The sequence below is a fragment of the Pagrus pagrus genome, assembly GCF_965226575.1.
Source record: "Pagrus pagrus genome assembly, chromosome: 4".
Taxonomy (NCBI): Eukaryota; Metazoa; Chordata; class Actinopteri; order Spariformes; family Sparidae; genus Pagrus; species Pagrus pagrus.
Genome location: NC_140188.1, coordinates 19,809,270 through 19,830,162, shown reverse-complemented (window position 1 = coordinate 19,830,162; position 20,893 = coordinate 19,809,270). Strand labels below are relative to the sequence as shown.

The 20,893-nt window shown below is 38.3% G+C and overlaps 2 protein-coding genes across 2 annotated transcripts in view; both read left to right on the top strand.

Moving 5' to 3' along the window:
* Positions 1–798: 798 nt before the first annotated feature.
* LOC311255664 (transmembrane protein 120A-A-like) lies at positions 799–4,004 on the top strand (the record flags this gene model as incomplete). The annotated part of the gene is made up of 12 exons (XM_084350312.1): positions 799–867; positions 1,171–1,289; positions 1,379–1,495; positions 1,636–1,695; positions 1,902–1,997; positions 2,107–2,196; positions 2,615–2,680; positions 2,877–2,938; positions 3,033–3,125; positions 3,284–3,348; positions 3,494–3,562; positions 3,891–4,004. The coding sequence occupies 12 exons, from the start codon at positions 799–801 to the stop codon at positions 4,002–4,004; spliced, it is 1,020 nt and encodes a 339-aa protein (XP_084206438.1).
* A 2,274-nt stretch (positions 4,005–6,278) lies between these two features.
* The window catches only part of porb (P450 (cytochrome) oxidoreductase b), a 19,611-nt gene continuing 4,996 nt past the window's right edge, over positions 6,279–20,893 (top strand). The window contains exons 1-9 of the mRNA XM_084351783.1: positions 6,279–6,358; positions 9,103–9,282; positions 15,956–16,004; positions 16,971–17,099; positions 17,646–17,798; positions 19,140–19,264; positions 19,644–19,733; positions 20,459–20,557; positions 20,780–20,893. The exon at positions 20,780–20,893 is cut by the window's right edge and continues 14 nt beyond it. Of these exons, the coding sequence (XP_084207909.1) occupies positions 9,125–9,282; positions 15,956–16,004; positions 16,971–17,099; positions 17,646–17,798; positions 19,140–19,264; positions 19,644–19,733; positions 20,459–20,557; positions 20,780–20,893 (917 nt within the window). The 5' untranslated portion in view covers positions 6,279–6,358; positions 9,103–9,124. The remainder of the gene's footprint in view (positions 6,359–9,102; positions 9,283–15,955; positions 16,005–16,970; positions 17,100–17,645; positions 17,799–19,139; positions 19,265–19,643; positions 19,734–20,458; positions 20,558–20,779) is intronic.

Here is a 20,893-nt window from a genome sequence, read left to right as displayed (position 1 = left end):
CTACCTGTATCTGTGCACATACAGTATAGATCTATCTCATAAAATGTTGTTTTCTACATAGTGTCCCTTTCAATGTTACAGCATATCCTACCATGTATTTCGCTTATGTAGACTAGGAGCAGCAGTCTTTTTTCTAAAACCTTTAGTTCAACTGATATTGTAATTGTATGATTTAAAAGGAACATATAGCAGGTGTATATCTACTCCAAAAAAGCATTTAAGTTTTTATTACATTTAAATAAGTTATTATCTTATTTGTCATTCGTCAGCTAAAACATTCCTCCTCAATACCAGTCTCTATAGTTAAGTGAGTTGATCCCTGATTTAGTCCTTTCATCCACCAGATGTTGCTAATGTGCAGCTGTAAGTGTAAGTGACAACCTGAAAGATAAATTATGCACAAAAGCAACATGTAGCTTACAGGGAACAGAGTGTTTAATGGCAAAGTTTAAAAAACATAGTCCTCTTGTCTTTGCATTGTATATTTAGGCCATAATATAGTCAACATCAACCTATTCCTTTAAGCTCTGTGAGTGATGCCTGAACAATGTGATAACCAAAGAATATCCACAGAACAACGTCCAAGTTAAAATCTTGCACATTTGTACCAGTCAAAGTTCACTTTGTGCAATAAACCGTCCATGGAGATGTGATACACACCCTGGAGAGAAATATTTCAACATAGCGTTATGTGCAAGTCATTTCTTGGTGGTTAAACAATTAAAAAGCCTCCCGGGTCTTCTTTTAAGCAGGTGTGGGTTAGCTGCCTGTATAGAAAAGTAAACGAAAGATCACAACATGCCTCGAGGTTTAACAGACGTTCTGGAGGAGTGGAAACGTCTGGAAGAGGAGTACGAAAAACTTCAGGTAAGAAACTGACAAAAATCAGCTGATTCACATTGAGCAGCTGTATAGATTAACTGCTTGACATACTGATTGCTTGCTGTTGTGTTACTCAAACCACACAATGAAATGTTTATGATATCCAGGAGTTAAGTCTCTTGTAAAACTGTCATATATGTGCTCTGTTTAATATCAATGATCTTGGCTGTGCTCCGGATTGTAATCTACCATATTCCAAAAAAGGTTTAAAGTGTAAACGCTCCTTGTAATCTACTTTTTTTCTTTCTTTTTTGGTGATTGATGTGACCCCATGTTCTTCTCATCCAGGAGACACACCGAATGTACTTACAGAAACTGGATGAAATTTCCAATCTACAAAACAACTGCACCTCGTCCATTTCCAGGCAGCGCAAGAGGCTGAAGGAGGTGTCCCAACAGGTGAAAAAGTAGGTTTATGCATCGATTGATTCATAACTTAAGAAACACACAAACATGTCGTGCTGTGTCACTGATACAGACCTATCTTGTTCATCAGATGTAGCACTGGCCCATCAGAAGAAGATGCTAAAACCTTGGATGAAGTCAAAGAGAAAATAAAGACGCGACCAAATGCTTTCTTTGAAATGGAAGCTTTCCTTCCCAAGAAAAACGGGTGATGACTCCTATTTAATCAAAAGCCAGAGCCAAAATACAAGTTGATCTCATTGCACTTATCTAAAGACATAAAGCCTGAATAGATACATTTATTCCCTTATAGTTAAATTACAAGTATAATTATGATTGTTTCATCAGGTTGTACCTCAGTCTGGTTCTTGGAAATGTGAATGTGACTCTTCTCAGCAAGCAGTCAAAGTAAGTGCTGACCATCAACACACAACCTGAATATCACGTCCGCTTTTTAGTTGTGCGGTAACATTTGTCTGGTTAAACATGAGCACCTCTTTAGATGTTTCTGTTCACTCAGTAGTTTATCACACCATCATAGTTCAGTCACTGATGGTGACTGTTTCATTAGTTACTTGTGCATCGAGACCTGAATATGTCACGTCCTTTTTCAGATTTGCCTACAAAGATGAATATGAGAAGTTCAAGCTGTACCTCACAGTGCTCCTGCTGCTGTTCTCCTTCATATGCTATTTCTTTGTGAGCTACAGGTAGGCATCATCAGCATATCTCACATCAACAATGAGTTTATGACCTGGACACTGCATGTGTCATACATGTTATCACAGCACTCGTCTTACATCATGTCCCTGACTTCAGATTCCTTGATGCAATCTTCAACTTCCTGCTGGTGTGGTACTATTGTACATTAACTATCAGGGAAAGTGTCCTCATTACCAACGGCTCCAGGTCAGCCACATTTCTACCTTCCAACCATCCTCATAAAACAATGAAAAGTGCAACCAGGGCTGCAACTAAAATTTATTTACATTGTTGATTAACCAATTAATAAACAAAATAGTTGGCAATGACACAATAAAACCAGGTTAAAAACATAGATATATATATATATGTTTTATATATATAGATATATATATAGATATATATAGATAACAAATACAACCAAAAAGTGGCCTTAAAGTGCTTAATTAAAATCAGTTAATTGATTAATCGTTGCAGCTCTAAATAAAATACCTTTTCGTGAATAAAACATATTCTTAGCTCACTGACCTTTCACTTTTTACATTATTAAATGCAGCTAGTCATTATGGCAGTTAATCATCTTCAAAAGTACAAATATCTAAGAAAAATGTGTCCTGCATCACAGAATCAAAGGCTGGTGGGTTTTTCATCACTACGTCTCAGCTTTTCTGTCCGGTGTAATGCTGACATGGTGAGTAGGAGAAGATAAAAACCCCAAATAATAGATTCAGTACAAATGAATATCTATTTTGATACATTAAAACTCATAAAATGTGATTCAAACGATGCTTGCTATTGATTCTTATCCATACCTATTCCTATAAAAATACCTTAAATTGCTGTTCCTCTCCTATGTTACAACAAATTTCCTTTCTTTCACTCCCAAGGCCTGATGGGAACCAGTACAAGACATTCAGGAACCAGTTCCTTGCCTACTCCTTGTATCAAAGTGAGGTCAAAATACTTGACATACATTAATGGCCCAAACTTTTCTGAATCAAACCGAAGCCTGATCAGTGTTTCTTCTTCTGTCGGGAACACAGGTTTTGTCCAGTGTCTGCAGTGCTATTATCAGAGTGGGTGTCTGTACAGACTGCGAGCTCTGGGAGAAAGACACAACATGGATCTGACCGTGGGTGAGATACACTGGCCAAGGACACAGATGTGCTCAGCCAAACATATCACTATTGAATATTTAGTAACAATGCTGACAATTTGGTATGACTGGGGCTTGGCCATCATCATCATCATCACAAGACAAAGTAATTAAAACTCTTGTGCTTCCTGTTTCTAGGGGGATTTCAGTCATGGATGTGGAAAGGGCTGACTTTTCTTTTGCCCTTCCTCTTTTTTGGCCATGTGAGTACATGTGACACTGACACCGTTTGATACTTGAGAGATATCCTCTACTGTGACTTCATCAAAAATCCTGCTTTGTCATGGTTTAGACTGGGTGATTAAATATTGATATCTCAACTGATTGATGTAATGTTTTGTCTTGTAGTTCTGGCAGCTCTTCAACAGCCTGTCTCTCTTCAGGATGGCTCAGCTCCCAGACTGTAAAGAATGGCAGGTTTGTACTTTCACCAGAGTTTAACTTTTTCAACCAGTTCTTATTGTGATAACAGTTAAATATTTTCTTCATGTGTCTATTGTCTAGCCAGCATCAACACATCTTACCTGCTAAAACAGTTATGGTCACACCACAGTCTGGCTGATGAACAGCTTTGTTAGATAGATAAAGTCAAACCAGCCTCAGAAATTCAGATTCACATGTTTGAAAGTAACTCCACATTTCTGCTTAATACTTCATCCCAACCTGATCTCGTCTATATAACAAGAAAATGATAATGAATTAAAGCTTTTGTGCTTACTCACGGTTTGCTTTCTACGTATGCCAGGTCATGATGTGCGGTCTCAGCTTCCTCATTCTGTTCATGGGAAACTTCTTCACCACTGTTGCTGTGGTCCGCCAGAAGCTCAAGACCAGGAAACAAAAATCAAAGAGTCTGTGATTCTTACTGATAACCGCAACAAGATGTTGTGATCTTCTCTGAATGAAAGCTCATGTCATCATTACTGTTGTCGAATGAGGTTTTCTGGCTATCATCACAACACATGTACAGAAACAGGAACATGAAAACATTTTATTTATAATCAGTCGCCATTAAAGGTTGATTACACAATACTAGTGTATTCTCATTTATCTCATAGGAGAATGAAATTAATAAAAGTGCCTCCAATAAAGACAAATATTTTACAGACATGCACCCCTTTGTGCAGCTGTTTTTTTTAGTACTTCCACATATTTTATGCTTGTGCAAACATGTGTCTGAATATGTCTGATTCCTTTATTGGTCTTTTATCTGGTTGAGTTAAAGTTGGGTGTGTAGTTTCCCTGCAGGGGTTTTAAAAAGTTCCCCTCATTTCATCTCATTATGTTACAGTGCACAATTATTTTCTCCCTGTGGCTGAAGATTGAACCAATAAAACTTGCTTTCACTCGTGTATGTAAGTAGAATTTACTTGAGTATTTTCATTTTACTTTACACTTCTACTTCGCTACATTACAAAGGAAAACTGTATTTCTTCCTCCACAAGTTTCCAATTAAATTTTAATTCTATGGATTTAAAATACATAAGTCTTAGGTAATTGAAATTATAGCTCCTCCCCTGCGAGTTACAACAACAATAAAACAGAAATAATATCAAAATATATAAAACTTAAAGGTGCATTGTGTAGTTTTGGAAAATAACTTCAAACCCAGAATTTTAGTATTTACAATACTAATGAGGTAATAATACGAACTCAGAAATATTAATTTTTTCCATAACTGAATAAACAAGCTGTTCTCAGAGGACAATAAGGCCCCCAGAACACTGTTAGTGTCAAGCTAGAAAGGTGGCAGGGTCCGCCACATATAAACAAAGTAAAACCGTATGAAGCTGTGTTGTCCTTTCAAGCCAGTTTGTTTATTTAGTTTGTTTTGGCATGGCCCCAAACTACACAGTGCACCGTTACATGACAGTAGTAACACAATGTTTAAAAAGTAACTGCATTCAAATGTATACTCTAAAGTACAATCAGAGTATTAGTGACGAAATGTACTTAAACTATCAAAAGTAAAAGTACTCATTATGCACAATGACCTCTGTCAGTATTATATTACTGTGCATTACTGCATCATTATTATTGATGTAATGAATGTAATGTTAGTAGCACTTTAATGTTGTTATTTCTATGTTTTAATAGCTTTATGTACCACTGGGTGTTTCAATCTAACAATGCTTTATATTTTTCAAACTGATGGGCTATTTAAAATCTCAATCTAAAATCTATAGTTGTTAAATACACGGGGTAGAGTGAAAATTCAATATTTCCCTCTGAAATGTAGTGGACTAGAAGTATGAAGTACAAGATAGACAGATAAATACAGAGTACTTAATCAATCCCAATGAGATATTGCAGAAGAAGAAAAAACTACTAAAGACAACATGAGGAAATACAAAGTTTTAAATAAGATAGGGATAGAAATACATACTTAAAAACACAAATAGCTTAAATTTGAACTAGAAACTGAAAACTAGGCCTATGCAAATATATATGTGCCTGGTAATACATACAATAGGTGCAGTATTATTTACTTAGATAACAGTTCATGGAGCATAAAGATAATTTTGTTCAACCACCATGGTGTTGTAAAGTGACAATAAAGTGAACCTTTTCATACTACAAGTACATCCTAGTGCTAGTAGTTCCTAACACTTTTGAATGCATGACTTTTAGCCTACTAGTGAGTAGCTAGGAGCTGGAGTTGCTACTTTTTCTTGAGTGAAGACTATGAAGACTTCTCCCACCACTTCACAGGGCAGCTGAGCATGACTGTCTAACATTTTCCCCTTGATACCGTGAACCTTAACACAATCTGAGTTGAGCTGGACATGTTTAATGAGTATGCCTGTCAGTTTGACATGGATACACACTCTGTCCTGCCGGCTCTATTACATAACCATGACCCTTGAGCATGCTGCACGTCGACTGTTAGTTATTACAGCAGGTTACCTTCGCACAATGACATTAGGTAATGTCTTATGAGACCGGTCCAAATTAGACACGTGACCGCCAAACATCTAAACAGTTTTGTTTAATTTTAACCGTAAACGTGAGCAGAAGTGTTTCCTTTAAAAACACACATGTGCAGCTGTGTGGAAAAATAATCCAAACATCTCTACATTAGATTTATATGACGTTGAAAGTGCAACATTCCCACCCCCGCTGCCAGGATCCACTTGGTTTGATCCTACGTGGCGTAAAGTTTCCTTCCGCGTTGAGCACAGTGTGAGCGTGACACAACGAGGGGAGGCGAAGGTAAGCCCGACACCAAACTCACATCTTTAAACTGCTACACAAAGACCTCTAGTCTGTGGCAGTCTGTGGGAACTATACGTCAATAATAATCAACTAGAAACGTGGAAATATGACGCGTTTTCAGTGAAGCATTAGCTTAAAAGAAGTGCTGATGTTACGCAAACTGAAGGCTAACTTATCTAACTTGTCTCTCTGGAGAAAGTCGTCTCCAAGGCGTGTATTTGTCAGAATACATTTTATTTAATAAGCTTTGCACATATCATGTTTCAGCCAACGCTGTTTTGTCTTTGAATGAACCTGTATTTTTGACAGTGTCATGTTTTCAGCCAGTGTTGTCACGGTCCAGGGAATAGTCGGGGCCCGAGTACTCCTCTCCCGCTGGCTATCTGTGGTCATGCTGCTCGTTTTATGTGATCGACAGCTTTAGTTTCTAAATATAAAACACCTCACCAGCTTTACTTACCTCAGTTTAAACAAACTAAAGTGCTGTCTTAAGTTACATTACATGTGGACCTCCATACTACTGTCGTGCCCCATCTCGACTGTTACACAACTATTTGCTTTTAGCTGAAGAGGTGAATTGTTGGGATGAACTCCTGTGAACCTCGACCATGTCTGATTCATTGATCATTAAACATCCCCAGTGGCAACAGCTATTTAAGTGTCTGTCCCTAGACATTACTGGCGACTAACCAAAGTCTCACATGATTTGAATACACCCGGTGTTAGTCAGTGGTAGGCGTAACTTAAGCATGAGCCAACAGTATAGACAGTGAAGTGTGTGGCTGAACCCACAGTGACTGAGCTGTTAATGGACAAGTTTGGTTGTTATTTGGACAACTTAGCTACTGAGTCTGGTAAATTACGCATTAACATTTGAGGTGAACTATAAGGTAAGTGTTTCTCTTCATCAAGAATAGTGACTTATTAATTACACAACTGTGTGTTTAAAAAAAAAAAGGGAACTACAGAATGAGTAATTTAACTATCAAAAATAATTAAAAGTTAAGGAAACATTGCTTGTTCCTCTAGGTTAACAGGTCGTTCTGTTATTGCTGCTACCTGAAAAGACACTGTACTTCTTGTGTTTTCAGTCTGGGCTGTTAATTAACCCTGCTGGGACATCACTAGGCAGAGCAGTCGTTTGGATACCATATCAAAACAGACCAGAGACATTGATACTCTAACTTATGCTAAACATTGATGTAGTTTGTGGTTATTTCCTTTTTGAGAGCTGAAGCTATTTTTAAGAGAAAAAAAAAATCCAAATTCTTTGATTGCAGCTTCTCTAATGTGAATATTTTCTGGTTTCTGTACTCTGTCACAGCTAACTGGATATATTTGGGTTGTGGACAAAACAAGACATTTGAAGATGTCATCTTGGGTTTGGGACAGTTATTACCACTTTCTGACGTTTTGTGAACTTTGTTTTAGCCCCTAATAGCGTGCCCACATCTCCATTAAAATCTATCTACTGATAAGTTGGCCAGGTGGATACAGTATATTGTCTGGTATTAGCTTTTAGCAGCTATATCTTATCTGTTTATATGTTGGATAATTAAAGAAAACAATAAATGTCTGTACAGAAATGCAAGAGGTGGCCGGTCATTTAGAAATGATGTTGCTTTTGTATAGTTTGTAAACCAGAGAGCAGTAACAGGTTAATTTGTAAAATGAGTGTAAATCTCAATTTTAGGGTCTTTAGATTTGGTGTAAATGCTGGCAGTCTACTGACTGATCATCATGTATTGTAAACCGCATTGTCTAAAAATGTTGCACATAAAATGTAGTACACTGATTTATGTTGGTGTTGTTAACTCTAACACTCTGATTAGTGTTCGTGACTATAGTAGGTTTTTATCTGACCATTGCACTACAAGCCTTGAAGTCCCTGTGACTTCTGTACCTACTGAGGCTGGCACGCAGGTACCTCTGTACATAGTTATTGAAGTGGTTTGCTTCATATCAGTGAGTCAGCAGACTAGTTGTGAGCAAGCCTGTATTTTGTTGATTGAGCTTGTACATGACTATGTCAATCAAACTGTTCTCTAGTTGTGGACGAGCCAGTTATACGGATCAACGATAAGCTGGTCTCATTGTTTTCAGTCCTTGAACTAAATTGAAACGTGAGAGCTGAGAACATGACGTCCTTTCGTGCTCAGTGTGAAAAGAGCTGCTGCTGCTAATTCCTGACAAAGAGTTCCTCACATATGGAAAGCAGTGGGTCACAATATTATAGCATGTCGAGCAAATTGTCCAATAAGGCTAGCACAAAAGCCATTATTGTGTAGTATGGCATGTAGAGTACTGCTCACATATGTTAGTAATCATACTGTTTGTTTCAGCAGTTGAACCAGTTTCATTGATTCCCAGTTCTGTTCAGCTGGGGTGTGTGCCCTGAGACTGTAGGACTAAAACATATTTTAAAATGCAGATTTTAAAGTACTGCTCACTGGCCCTGCAGCTTATATTAAACTATTACATTACAAGTTGGGAAACACAGACAATAGTCGGCAGAAGAAAGGCATTCAAGGGAACACATACTGTAAACTGTAGCATGTAATGTTATCTTAAAAAATAATCTGATGTTTAGTTTTTTGATTAATCTTTCAGGCTGATAAATGGTATGGCCAAAATGATGGCTCAGTTATAACGTAGTATTAATTTTCTGCAAAACAATCGATTGATCCAACTGTTTTAATGCTGGTTGACTGGTCTAATAGTCGTCTTCGTTCTCTTCCCAGGTAGAGTGTCAACACAGCAGACATGGACGCAAAGACCACCACCAACGCAGAGGAAGAGGAGCCTCTTTTCAGCAACCTGGACCTCTTCCTCTTCTCTCTGATTGTCGGCCTCGTCATTTATTGGTTCATGTCCCGTAAGAAGCCTGAGCCCATCCCAGAATTCAAGAAGCTTGACACACCGTGAGTATCCCATCATGTTTTACATTTGTTTTAGGTAAAAGAAGATTTGGAGGATTTCCGGGTTTCCATTCAGATCTGACTACATCTTTAGGAGAAAAAAATGAGGACTGCCAAAAGCTTAAGAAACAAGTTGAAACCAGCTAGCTGCCAAATGTAAAGCAGAGAGCATTATTGTGTGTTTTCTTAAAGGTCTGTCGAAAACAACCTGAATCACGCACAAGTTTATATACGATTTAATTGTCTTTTTTTCATGATGTTATTTCAAAGTATATACATCAAATTCATAAAAAAAAGTGTAGTTTTGATGCTTAATAGCTCATAAAACGATTGGAGAACTAATTTACCTGCTAAAGAAAATGACGACTTGAATTATCCTCAGACTAGCAGGGGGAAATTTTCCAAAGGCTACACATACTGTAGTTTATGTAAAAGCTATAAAGGAAGGAATCCTTTTTTTGATCACGGAGGGGAGTATCTTGGCACAAGAGGCTCATTTTTCAGTTGACATGTTTACATCATTGGTAATTGTTTTATTACATAGAAGCTGTTAGAAAGAAACAAATGTTATCAAAGTCTGTGCACGAGTTGGCACTATCTGTGCGTGTGAGAGTGCACCAAGGCTTACGGCTTGTAAATGTTTTCAGTCTGGGCTGTTAATTAACCCTGCTGGGACATCACTAGGCAGAGCAGTAGTTTGGATACCATATCAAAACAGACCAGAGACATTGATACTCTAACGTATGCTAATCATTGATGTAGCTTGTGGTTACTACCTTTTTGAGAGCTGAAGCTATTTTTAAGAGGAAAAAAATCCAAATTCTTTGATTGCAGCTTCTCTAATGTGAATATGTTCTGGTTTCTGTACTCTGTCACAGTGAACTGGATATATTTGGGTTGTGGACAAAACAAGACATTTGAAGATGTCATCTTGGGTTTGGGACAAAAGTGATCAACATTTATTAGCACTTTTTGACGTTTTGTGGACCAAACAACTAATTGATTAATCAAAAAATGATCGACAGAATAATCAGAAATGAAGTTGCAGCCCTAATTTCCTTAGCTCTTGGATGATCTGACATAACATCAGTTGGAAGTTTATTAGGTATATCTAGCTTAAACTAATGTTATGATAATATTTTACTGTTATTGATTTAATTGGGTGGACATACTATTTATTCATTTTATTTGGTCATGAAGACAAAGAGTTTGTTTATTTAGTTGTTTCAGGAATAAAGAATCAGTCAATGAAGATCTTTCTCTTCTGATTAAAATATTTTCCCCAAAACTTCATAGTGCACCTTTTTTAAAACAATTAATAGTTACTAATATTAACAACACCAGTTAACTGTTGCATCTAAGATGTAATATACGCAATACTTCAGCCTTCAAGATAGACCCTATAACTTTGTTATAGCCCCTAATAGCGTGCCCACATCTCCATTAAAATCTATCTACTGATAAGTTGGCCAGGCGGATACAGTATATTGTCTGATATTAGCTTTTTGCAGCTATATCTTAAGCAAGTGTGTGAGAGTGCACCAAGGCTTACGGCTTGTAAATGTTCCACCAGTGGTGACCTTTGTTTTCCCTCTCCCAGCAATGCTCTGTAACTCAGTCTCTCTCAGAAACTTATCTGATCTCCCTCTCTGTCCGCCTGCCTCTCCCTGTCAGTGCATGTGAGCCTCTCCTCTGTTCCCTCCCCTCATCCCTTATCAGTGGAGTCATGGAGGCTTGGCTTGGTTTCAATGTGCTCTGCTTTCATTGGCCACATTTTTTAGTCCCTCCTCAGCCGCAACACAAGTACTTTGGTCACCAGAGTAAAAGCCACGGGCCAGCAGAAGCCACACGCTCGCTGTGTGGCTCAGGTCCTGTGTGGCTGTGTGAATGGAGGCAGAGTGGGGGAGATCCAGACCATTTGTGTGAAAGCAGGACATTTGCTAGAAAGGGAAAGACCCCTGTCGAGCATGTGTTGCCTTGGGATAAGAGCGTGTATCTGTGCAGGAAGGGAGCATAGAGCAACACGAGCTGGTCTCCCCTCCCCTTAAAGGGTGCAGTGATTACCTAACTGTTATGAAGGGGGCGTAGTCTTCCATGTCTTTCCTGTGCTTTTGTTTTTGGCCCTGAACCCATTTTGAAAGTTCCCTGGAGAGCAAATGAGGAGGGCGAGCCAAGCAGCTCCTTTTGTGAGTCCTCTCCAAAGGTGGAAAGTTGAGGCAAAAGACAAGCAACCCTTTCTTTGCCCTGAGTTACTTTTTCTTTTTTCCCCACTCCCCTGTTTTTCTTTTCTGTGTGAGTGTGAGCGTGTGTGTGTGTGTGTGTGTGTGTGTGGGCTGAGCTGCTGTCACAAATGGAATCCTTTTATGATAAATGAGGTTGCCATAGCGATGACATTCCCCTCTCTCCTCCAGTGAGATGGGGGCGGGGGATACTTCAGAGAAAACTACCATTCACAGCCCCCTCCTCCTCCTCCTCGTCAATGGTCCACCGTGGAGTTGCTCTGATAACCAGCCAAATTCTCAGGATGGATCTTGTAGACTTTTTCGTTCCCAACACCTTTCAGACCGGAGAGGAAAAGGGGCGGGAATGAGGAGGAAGGCATTTTCAGCCCTAGAGTGTTTCAATGTGTGTTTGTGTGTGAGTCAAAAGTGTGGGTCTACTGCAGCTCGGCTACATTTTATGGGAAAGTCAGTTTCCCACCATTGTGTCCTCAGCGGCTGCCAGACACTGACAGGGCTTGTAGGCTGTGTGTGTGTGTGCGTGTGTGTGTGTGGAGAACAGACGCTGCTGGTTTCAGAGAGCAGCAGCACAGGAAGAGGCAGAGTTCAGATCGTGTTGGAGCCTCCATGGTGAAGGCAGGCAAAGAGTGTCCGGCTGCCTTTCTGCTCTGGTTTTCTTTTTCCATCCTGTGGTTGCGGAGTGTTGACGTTCTCTGCTTTTGATTTTGAGCGTGGCGGTTCCCGGCGTGGCCTAGCCAGTGGTGCTTGTGGCAGTGGTGAGCTACATGCCATGGGCTGTGTCTTCTCCCTGCCAGAGGACAGGAGAGATGCTGCTGAAAGGTCAGTGAAAGTGTTTGAGCAGTGATTTAGTGCTCCTTCTAGGGCACAATGATCAATTGTTTTATTGATGCTTAAACATTTGCCACCAGCTATTGTGTAATGATCACGCTTGGGAGCACAAGTTCTTGTTTGACACCTTGTAAGTGTTTGAACTGGTGGCTTGTTCCCAAAGTATGCTCTATACACAGTGTAATTTGCTTGTTTCTAGAACAGACTGGCAAGATAGTGGTTTCAAAAAGCATACAATGTTCCCAGTAGGTTACGTAATAGATGGTGGTAAAATCTGTTTCACTACAAACCCAATTTAATTATTGGGTTTTCTGTTTTTCCCCCTTTTTCCACAAGCTCCACTGACGCTGTTCAGTCAGATACCATCATTTTAGCCATCATTGTGTTGCACATGTCCAGCTTTGTTTCATGTTGGTTTAGTAAACAAACATGCAGTTTGATTTCCATTGGGGTCTTTTAAAATATAGATCCAGTTGCAAAATCAAAACCATTGATTGTAGCATTAGAAGATCAGCTCCATGTTTGAATGAGCCTGTGCTGCAGAGCAAGGCTGACCCAGTGAGCTTGTTTGGAAAGGTTTACTTCCTGGATGGATTAATGAATGGAAAGTAAGATTTGACAGTATATACAGATGAAGGGCTCTGAACTATTTGGACCAGCTGTAAATTGTGATTGTAAAAATGGATAAACCTCAGCATGCATGAGTTTGTTGTTTCATGTGGAACTGCGGCTAGTCCAGGAAGGAAAAGATGTTGAAGATTATGAGACCATTTGCATGTTATTACAGTCAAAGTAGCAGCCTTGGGAGATGACTTAATTCCTGTTAAAAACCTATAATTTGCAAAGACATCTTTGTCTACTTTGAATAAGGTTTGTCAGTTTCAGGCTGCAGCTACACTACTGATGTGTCATCAACCTTCCCCATTTTTAGTTTGTCCATATGTTAAAGAGGCACTATGTAGTTTTGGAGAAGAAATTTAAACACACAATTTTAAAATTTAAAATATGAGGTAATAACTAATAATGCTTTTTTGACCCCCATAACTGAATAAACAAGCTGTTCTCAGAGGAAAATAAGGTCCCCAGAACACTGTTTGAAGCTAGAAAGGTGGCAGGGTCCGCCACATATAAACAAAGTAAAACAGTATGAAATTGTGTTGTCCTTTAAGGTCAGTTTGTTTATTCAGTTTATTCAGACATAAAAAAATCAGTCAATGAAGATATTTCTCTTTCAATTAAATTAAAGTGCTGGATCGTAGGCAACTGGACGTGTTGCTGATATTGGGGAGAGAAGAATTCCGATATCGATATATTGGCCCATATACACAAAATATTTACTTACTCACCACGTGTTTATTCCTTGCATCAAGACTTTGTGCACTACTAACATTAAAAAAGAGAAATAAAACCACATAACCCGACTTAAACGGCCAAGAAATTGATTAAAATGTTTGATTGGGCAGTTATTAATAAAAACACACTTAATCATTAAATATTATTTTTGTATTTAGAGGCACATGGGTGAGTTTATTAACCAGACAGGATGTCTTTTGCTGTATGTACTGTTCTTTACACAAACTCAAGATACTTACATTAGCTGTCACAGTATTCAGATGCTGCGTAAATTTTGAACTATGTCTATTTTCTGATGACGAAATCTAAAGCAAGATTGATGATTCTCTAACTTGAACTCTAACTTGCAAAAAGCCACCACGATAAAGTCATGTTGTAATTGAAAAATACCCCTATCTTTTTAAAGGATAATTTGAGAATGCATAAAAACAATAACTGTTCTTCTTTACAAATCCAGATGTCTACCACTGGCATAACTGTTAGTGCTGAAAAAAAGTTTAAATCAAATCAAAGTGAGACCTTTTAAATCCAAAGTCAATTTGATTGTGGATTTTGAGTCGTGACACCTCTGGTGTTCAGTCCTTATAAACCAGGGGGGCCCAGTTTTATGGCATGTTGGGCATCACTTTTAAATGTTTGTACTCTCCACACCGCTGCTATGTGGATGGGTTGTTTAGTTGTTTGACTAAATGTGTGGAGACAGATTCGCTTCTTTTATTGCCTTCATACTTCATATAGTTCAGGTCAAATATAGCAAATTGTTTTTCTTTTCCTTAAGCTTTCATTGCTATCCGACAGCCTTTTGGATGTCTGAAGATTTACTCATCTGCATACTGTTTTGCTTGTACTCATATGTAGGCTTTCATTCCTTGTTCAGTGCAGACAGAATCGCAGCTGTCCACTCAGACCTTTTGATGCTGAATGAAGCACTGTTGCCTTTTATTTAGCTTGATAATAGATTTGGCTTCCTGTGTTCCTTCTTGCCAACACTGTGTTTGCACGTGTTGTTTTGATCTGTTCCCATTCATTAATTACTTCCTGGACAAATCTGAATTAAGATTTTGAATTACCATGAGATGTAACCCGTAGTGATTAAGTATCCACCATGTTTCCCTTCAGTAGTGATGATTGCGTAATGTATGCTGATATTTAGTACATGCTTGCCTATACAGTTAGTATGACTAATGGTTGTGTGGCTGCTGCGTCATTGCTACTCCCTGTTTTAAGAATAACAGGAACAATGAAATGACATTTTGTTCCCATCGCCCAACAGTTGGTGCGGACTACTTAAAAATCTGCTTATGTCATGCTTTGTTGTGGGAGAGAGCAGTTTTCCACCATATATCTCAATTATTCATACAAATGCTTTAATGCAGTGTTATGCAATACATCAGATACTGATACAGATACAGATAGAAACAAAAAAATGTAGTTTTTAATATGAGTTTGATTAGAATCATTAATTGGGCCAACATATTGTACAGTTCTGATCAATATGATCACATGGCTGTGACAATGCGGTCAGTAATTGTTATACTGGAGGCTTGCAGTACTTGAGGCCAATGATAAAAGATCTACTCTGCTGTTTGTTTGTGTACTTTTTTTTTGTTTTACCGATAATAAGAATAAGTAGCTTGATTAAGTACCATGTTTACTTTAACTGCCACAGTATTAACTGCTCCTGTCCCTATTCGCTCACCATTTGCTTTTTAAAACTAAATCCATTATGTAGTAAATCGTTTTTATTGATCTTGCTCTCTTGATCTTGAACTCACTCTAAGCTTGCAGTGCTCCAATGTTCCCTCCCTCCTTTTACGTTAAAGGTGCGATCTGTCTAATGACAGATGGTCATTAAAAAAACTACAAACTAACTCTAGACAGAAGCTAAATGTACTCATCTTCTTGTGTTGTTAAAAGTTAGTTTACACTGGCAATTTAGATAAAGATATAAGGAAAACCGGCCTGTATTTATACGCGTGATCAGGTGAAATGATTAAGTTGCTTGTCATTACGTTGTGAATTCAGCTCTTATTCATACAGACCAAATATTTAACCAGGCCTTGAAACGATAAGGAACCTCAACCTCAAGTTCTGATTACATTTCCATTTGTAAACAATATTTCCCAAAATTTATGTTTGCCGAGCATGGTGTTTGCTAAGTAACACGTTTTTAATCCCAGCATCATGTCAAGGACAGGTTAATTTATTAACTCAATCACAAATCAAATCTGTTTGCTTGTTTGTTTTTTTTTCAGAGCACCCACCACAAGAGAGACCAGTTTTATCGAGAAAATGAAGAAAACGGTGAGTGATGTTACTTTAAACAAGCATTTATCTTCCTTTTTCAGTCACTTAACCCTTACCATCATTTCTGCTTCTGTCGTTTTCTTTGCTTTGTTTTGCAACATAAATTCATTCTGCAGGAGTAGGTTTGTTGTTGGAAAACATTACTCAGGGTTTTAAAAGAAGACTGTGAGCCATTCGGACATGGAGATGTACAGTGTCAAACAGAGTCGGTGTTGTGGCCTTTTAGCACATGTTGATCAAAGTTGTTTTCCTATTTGATGTGCGAGTCAAGCCGCTTTAGTGTTTTCCTGCCAGTTTATAGCCCATAGTGGAAACCCAACATTCAGTAAAATGCTCAAATTGACCTTTTTCGCCCTGCTGATGAACAATATGATGAACATGATATTGTTCCTGCTGCTTTGACTGTATGCAGTTCTAGATTTAGAAAAAACTCCTTCGACTTTGATGGCCGTCTGTTTTCAAGCCAGCCTTGAGAAAAGACTTTGGTTTCCAATCATGTGGTTTAGCAGCAAATAGTTCAGATACCATGACGGTGGCAGACGAGACCGTTGGCCCACAGTGCTGTTTCATTTTGTCTGTTTTTCTTTGTTATGAATTATCAAGGCAACATCGTAGGCAGGGATGAAATACTTTCTTGCAAATAATTGTACAAGTGGAGCTGTTTGTGTATAGAAAGACGAGCTATATGTTATCTTATCTATGAGTTTAAGTTGTGCTGATACCACCTGCCTCTTCGACACAGAAGTGCCTCAGTTGGCAATACAGCATTTTAGGATTTAGGAGAAAATGCATGCTGAATATCTTTTTCTTTAAATTACAAAAGATCTGCTGCATCTGTTGTACTTGCACACAGTCTGTTTGTCATAACGGCAGTCTGTAGACATGAGAGACGGGTTATGTTTTTAATTGTAGTTGCAGGAGAAAGCTTTTACTTCATGTAGATGTTTTCCTTTTTGTAACCAGGGCAAGAACATCATTGTGTTCTACGGCTCCCAGACGGGCACAGCAGAGGAATTTGCCAACAGACTGTCCAAAGACGCTCAGCGGTATGGCATGAAAGGAATGGCTGCTGATCCAGAGGAGTACGACATGGTAACTGCCTCGGTGGAAGAGATTACATACCTCAGAATTAAAATTAACTAGAGGTCCTTCTCAATTTGGGGGAGGATTTAACTTCTTATAGCTGCTAGTGGTGCTTTGTGGTGATCAGTTGTGTGTCTGGACAATGCAGGAGAATCAGTTTAATTCATTTTGATGATAATATTAATACATATCTCATGGCAGATTCTAAAGATAACTTTACATGCCATGTTAATATCACCTGTTATAAATTCACTGTGTTAAATTAAAATAAAACATGTCCAGGCAAGTGAGTTCATAAAGACCAAAGGACAGCAGACGCTCATATCAATGTGTGTACGCTATTTCAGTCACTATCATAGGAAGCGCACACCAGTCATAGATTAGATTATATAGTTTGGATATTATTATTATTATTTAATAGCATGCAATAACTCACCCGTTTGCAGACAGGGAAACTCTTGATGTCCAGTCAGATATTGAGGACAAACCTTCTTGAAATAAAATAATGATTTGTTCAGTACTGACTGTCTCTGATTCTGATGTGTTGTACTCCAGGGGGAAATGGCCCGTCTGTCTCAGATTGAAAACTCCCTCGCCATCTTTTGCATGGCCACCTATGGTGAAGGAGACCCGACAGATAATGCACAGGACTTATATGACTGGCTGCAGGAAAATGATGATGAAGACCTCTCTGGGCTGAACTACACTGTGAGTCTAAAGCTATGTTACTTTATGTCTCTTTAATACATAGAGGCCATTCCAGAGTGCATTAGGTTAGACAGGACGACAAAGCATGCGGTACATGATGTCAGTGATCATACGTTCATTATGCTACATTGTCTCTTTTATACCTGCCTGTGTGTTTGAGCTTTGTTGCATATTTGGCTGAGACTAATATTTTCTTTTTTCTGTATCCATTATCAGTTATTTTCTCAATTACAATACATCAGAAAACAGTGAAGCACGCCCATTACAATATCCTACAGCCCAGTGTGACTTCACCAGTTGTCTCCAGCCTCCAAACCCCAAAATATTCAATTTACTTTGATTAATATCAAGAAAAGCAATACATTTCCACAGCAGAGAACCTGGAACTATCAAACATTTGGCATTTCTGCTTAAAAATGAGTTCAAATATTAATTGTTTATAAATATAGTTGCAGCTTGTTGTGTAGCTTCTGTCTATCTAGCTTGGATTGCTGGCAGGATACAGGCTGGATTTACATCAGTTACATACAAAAATCTTTTTTTTTTTCACAACTGCTGCTTCACAACCTGTTTATTTTATGAGACACGCTATGGCAGTTTGTCTTCCTGACACAGCACACAGGCTTCACTAACACGAGCTGTGTCAGGCTTTGTGTGCATCATGAAAGAAAGGGCTTTGTGTGTTGTCGCGTGTGTCAAAGTTGGGTTGCAGTGCCTCTGGCCTAATTTGAGTGAAGAACATAATTGTGGGAAATTTAGTTAAATTCTTGTGTACGGTCACGTCCTTCCTACAGTATTTGTTGTCTGTCTGGTCTGTATCAGAGTGTCTACATACTGTGCATTACAGTCACTGAGATAAGAGTCTCTTGTAAGATGTTATGTAGTTGTTATAAAGCTGTATTTTACTTGATAATGTGGTCATTTTTAAACCAAAAAGCAGTGAATAACTTAGTAAGACAACTTCATAAGGCAATTGTTAATACTTATAGAGCTGCAACCATTAGCCGATTAATCCATAAGTAAATCATTAGAACATTAATTGCCAACTATTTTGATAATTGAATCATTGCAGTCATTTTTCAAGCAAAAATGTCAAACATTTGCTGGTTCCAGCTTCTTAAATGTGAGGGTTTGCTGCTCTTCTTTGTCATTTATGAAATAAACAACTAAATGATTAATCATGGAAATAATGAGCGGATTAATCGATACTGAAATTAGTTGGTTTGCAGCCATAAATAACAAAAAAAAAAACACAAGTTAATTATGTACTTTTATTTCTCGCTTGTTTGCTTCAAGATTAAGTCAAGGTCCTGTACTGACTGTGTCTCACTCTGTGTCCAGGTATTCGCTTTGGGCAACAAGACATATGAACACTACAATGCAATGGGAAAATATGTTGATAAAAGGCTGGAAGAACTTGGCGCCAAGCGCATCTTTGACCTCGGTTTAGGAGACGATGACGGCAAGTAAGTGACCTGTTAATCCACTGAGCCAAAAACAGAAATGATGTTAACGTTTCTCTTGTATAGAGGTGTTCAGTGCCGAACAGATAACATGACACTGTAATAACACTCTCAGAACAAACTTCACATTTTTACCCACAAAATCATAAAAATCATCAGTATTGTTGCTGCATCAAATGCATATTATGGAGCGTTTAAATAAAAAGCATTTTGTCTTGTTATGTTAAAAAGACGATCCTTCACTGCAGAGTGTTTTGCTTTTTTCTTTGAAGAAGCACTCAAATTTATAAAAATATCTTTACGTTAAGAGGAAGTCTAGTTAGTTCAACAAGGGTGACTTTAAACATATTTCTCTGCTGACTGACCTGGTTTTGTCTTTCAGCCTGGAAGAGGACTTCGTCTCATGGAGAGAGCAGTTCTGGCCGGCTGTCTGTGAGCACTTCGGGGTGGAAGCCTTAGGAGATGATTCAAGGTTCATTCAGACTTTTTTTTATTATTTCACATTTATACTTCATTTGAGTTACAATGTTTTTGTCCCCCATCGTTCTTAAGCTGTCTTATCTTTAGCCTTTTACTTTACCAGCTCTTTAATATCTTAAAAGGAACATTAAGCAGGTTATGACACGAGAAAGCTTGAAAACACATTAAGACAGCATTATGTCTTAATGTTTTCTAAAGTGAAGTTTAAGTACTATTATCAGATAACAAGTAGTTTTCACAATGCCTATATTTCAGTGAGATAAGCCTGCCATATGTTCAGGTTGGCTATGATTCCTCAAGTAAACAAACCTTAGAAGACCTTCAGTTTCCACATGGGCTCTTTCAGCTGAGGATTTGATAAGAAATAAATCGGAGTGAATTGACAGTCCAGACAGCGTTGGGTTTAAAAATAATACTCCACCCAGAGTCTGTTTGTATTTCTTTGTTTAAAAAATTCCATATCTTTACAAAGACTAGTTATGTAACCATAAAGCCGGATGTATCTGATGGTATTGTATGGTAAATCCCACCTTTCTGTATGTGAAATGAACAGATGCCAAGAATCATTTTTCATTATTATTTGATCTTTGAAGTAGACATGCATAATCCTGAAGAAGAAGAACGAGCGTGTCATCTTTACATCAATTTTCATACAGGAACTTGATTGCACCTTGTCTGTAGCTGAATAATCTGACTTTAAGTTATTTTACCTTGCAGCATACGGCAGTACGAGCTGAAGGAGCACACTGACATCAACATGAACAAAGTGTACACAGGAGAGATCGGCCGCATCAAGAGTTTCGATGTCCAAAAGCCGTAAGTGCTGCAGCAGAGACGATGTTCACCACCACATTTGTAACCAACTGTTGAGTTTATTTAAGCTTTATGAATCTTTCTGCCCCCTAGTGGACTTGAGAAACACAGTTAAAGTTATTTATTCCTTGAGTGAATGATCTTAATATTACTTTTGTGACTCTGTTCAGCAATTTGTAATTGCATTTTTTACATTACAAGTGTTGCTCTTTTATTTCTTTTTAGGCCCTTTGATTCGAAAAACCCTTTCCTGGCTCCAGTCACTGTCAACCGCAAACTTAACAAAGGTGGTGATAGACATCTCATGCACCTGGAACTGGACATAACAGGGTCTAAAAT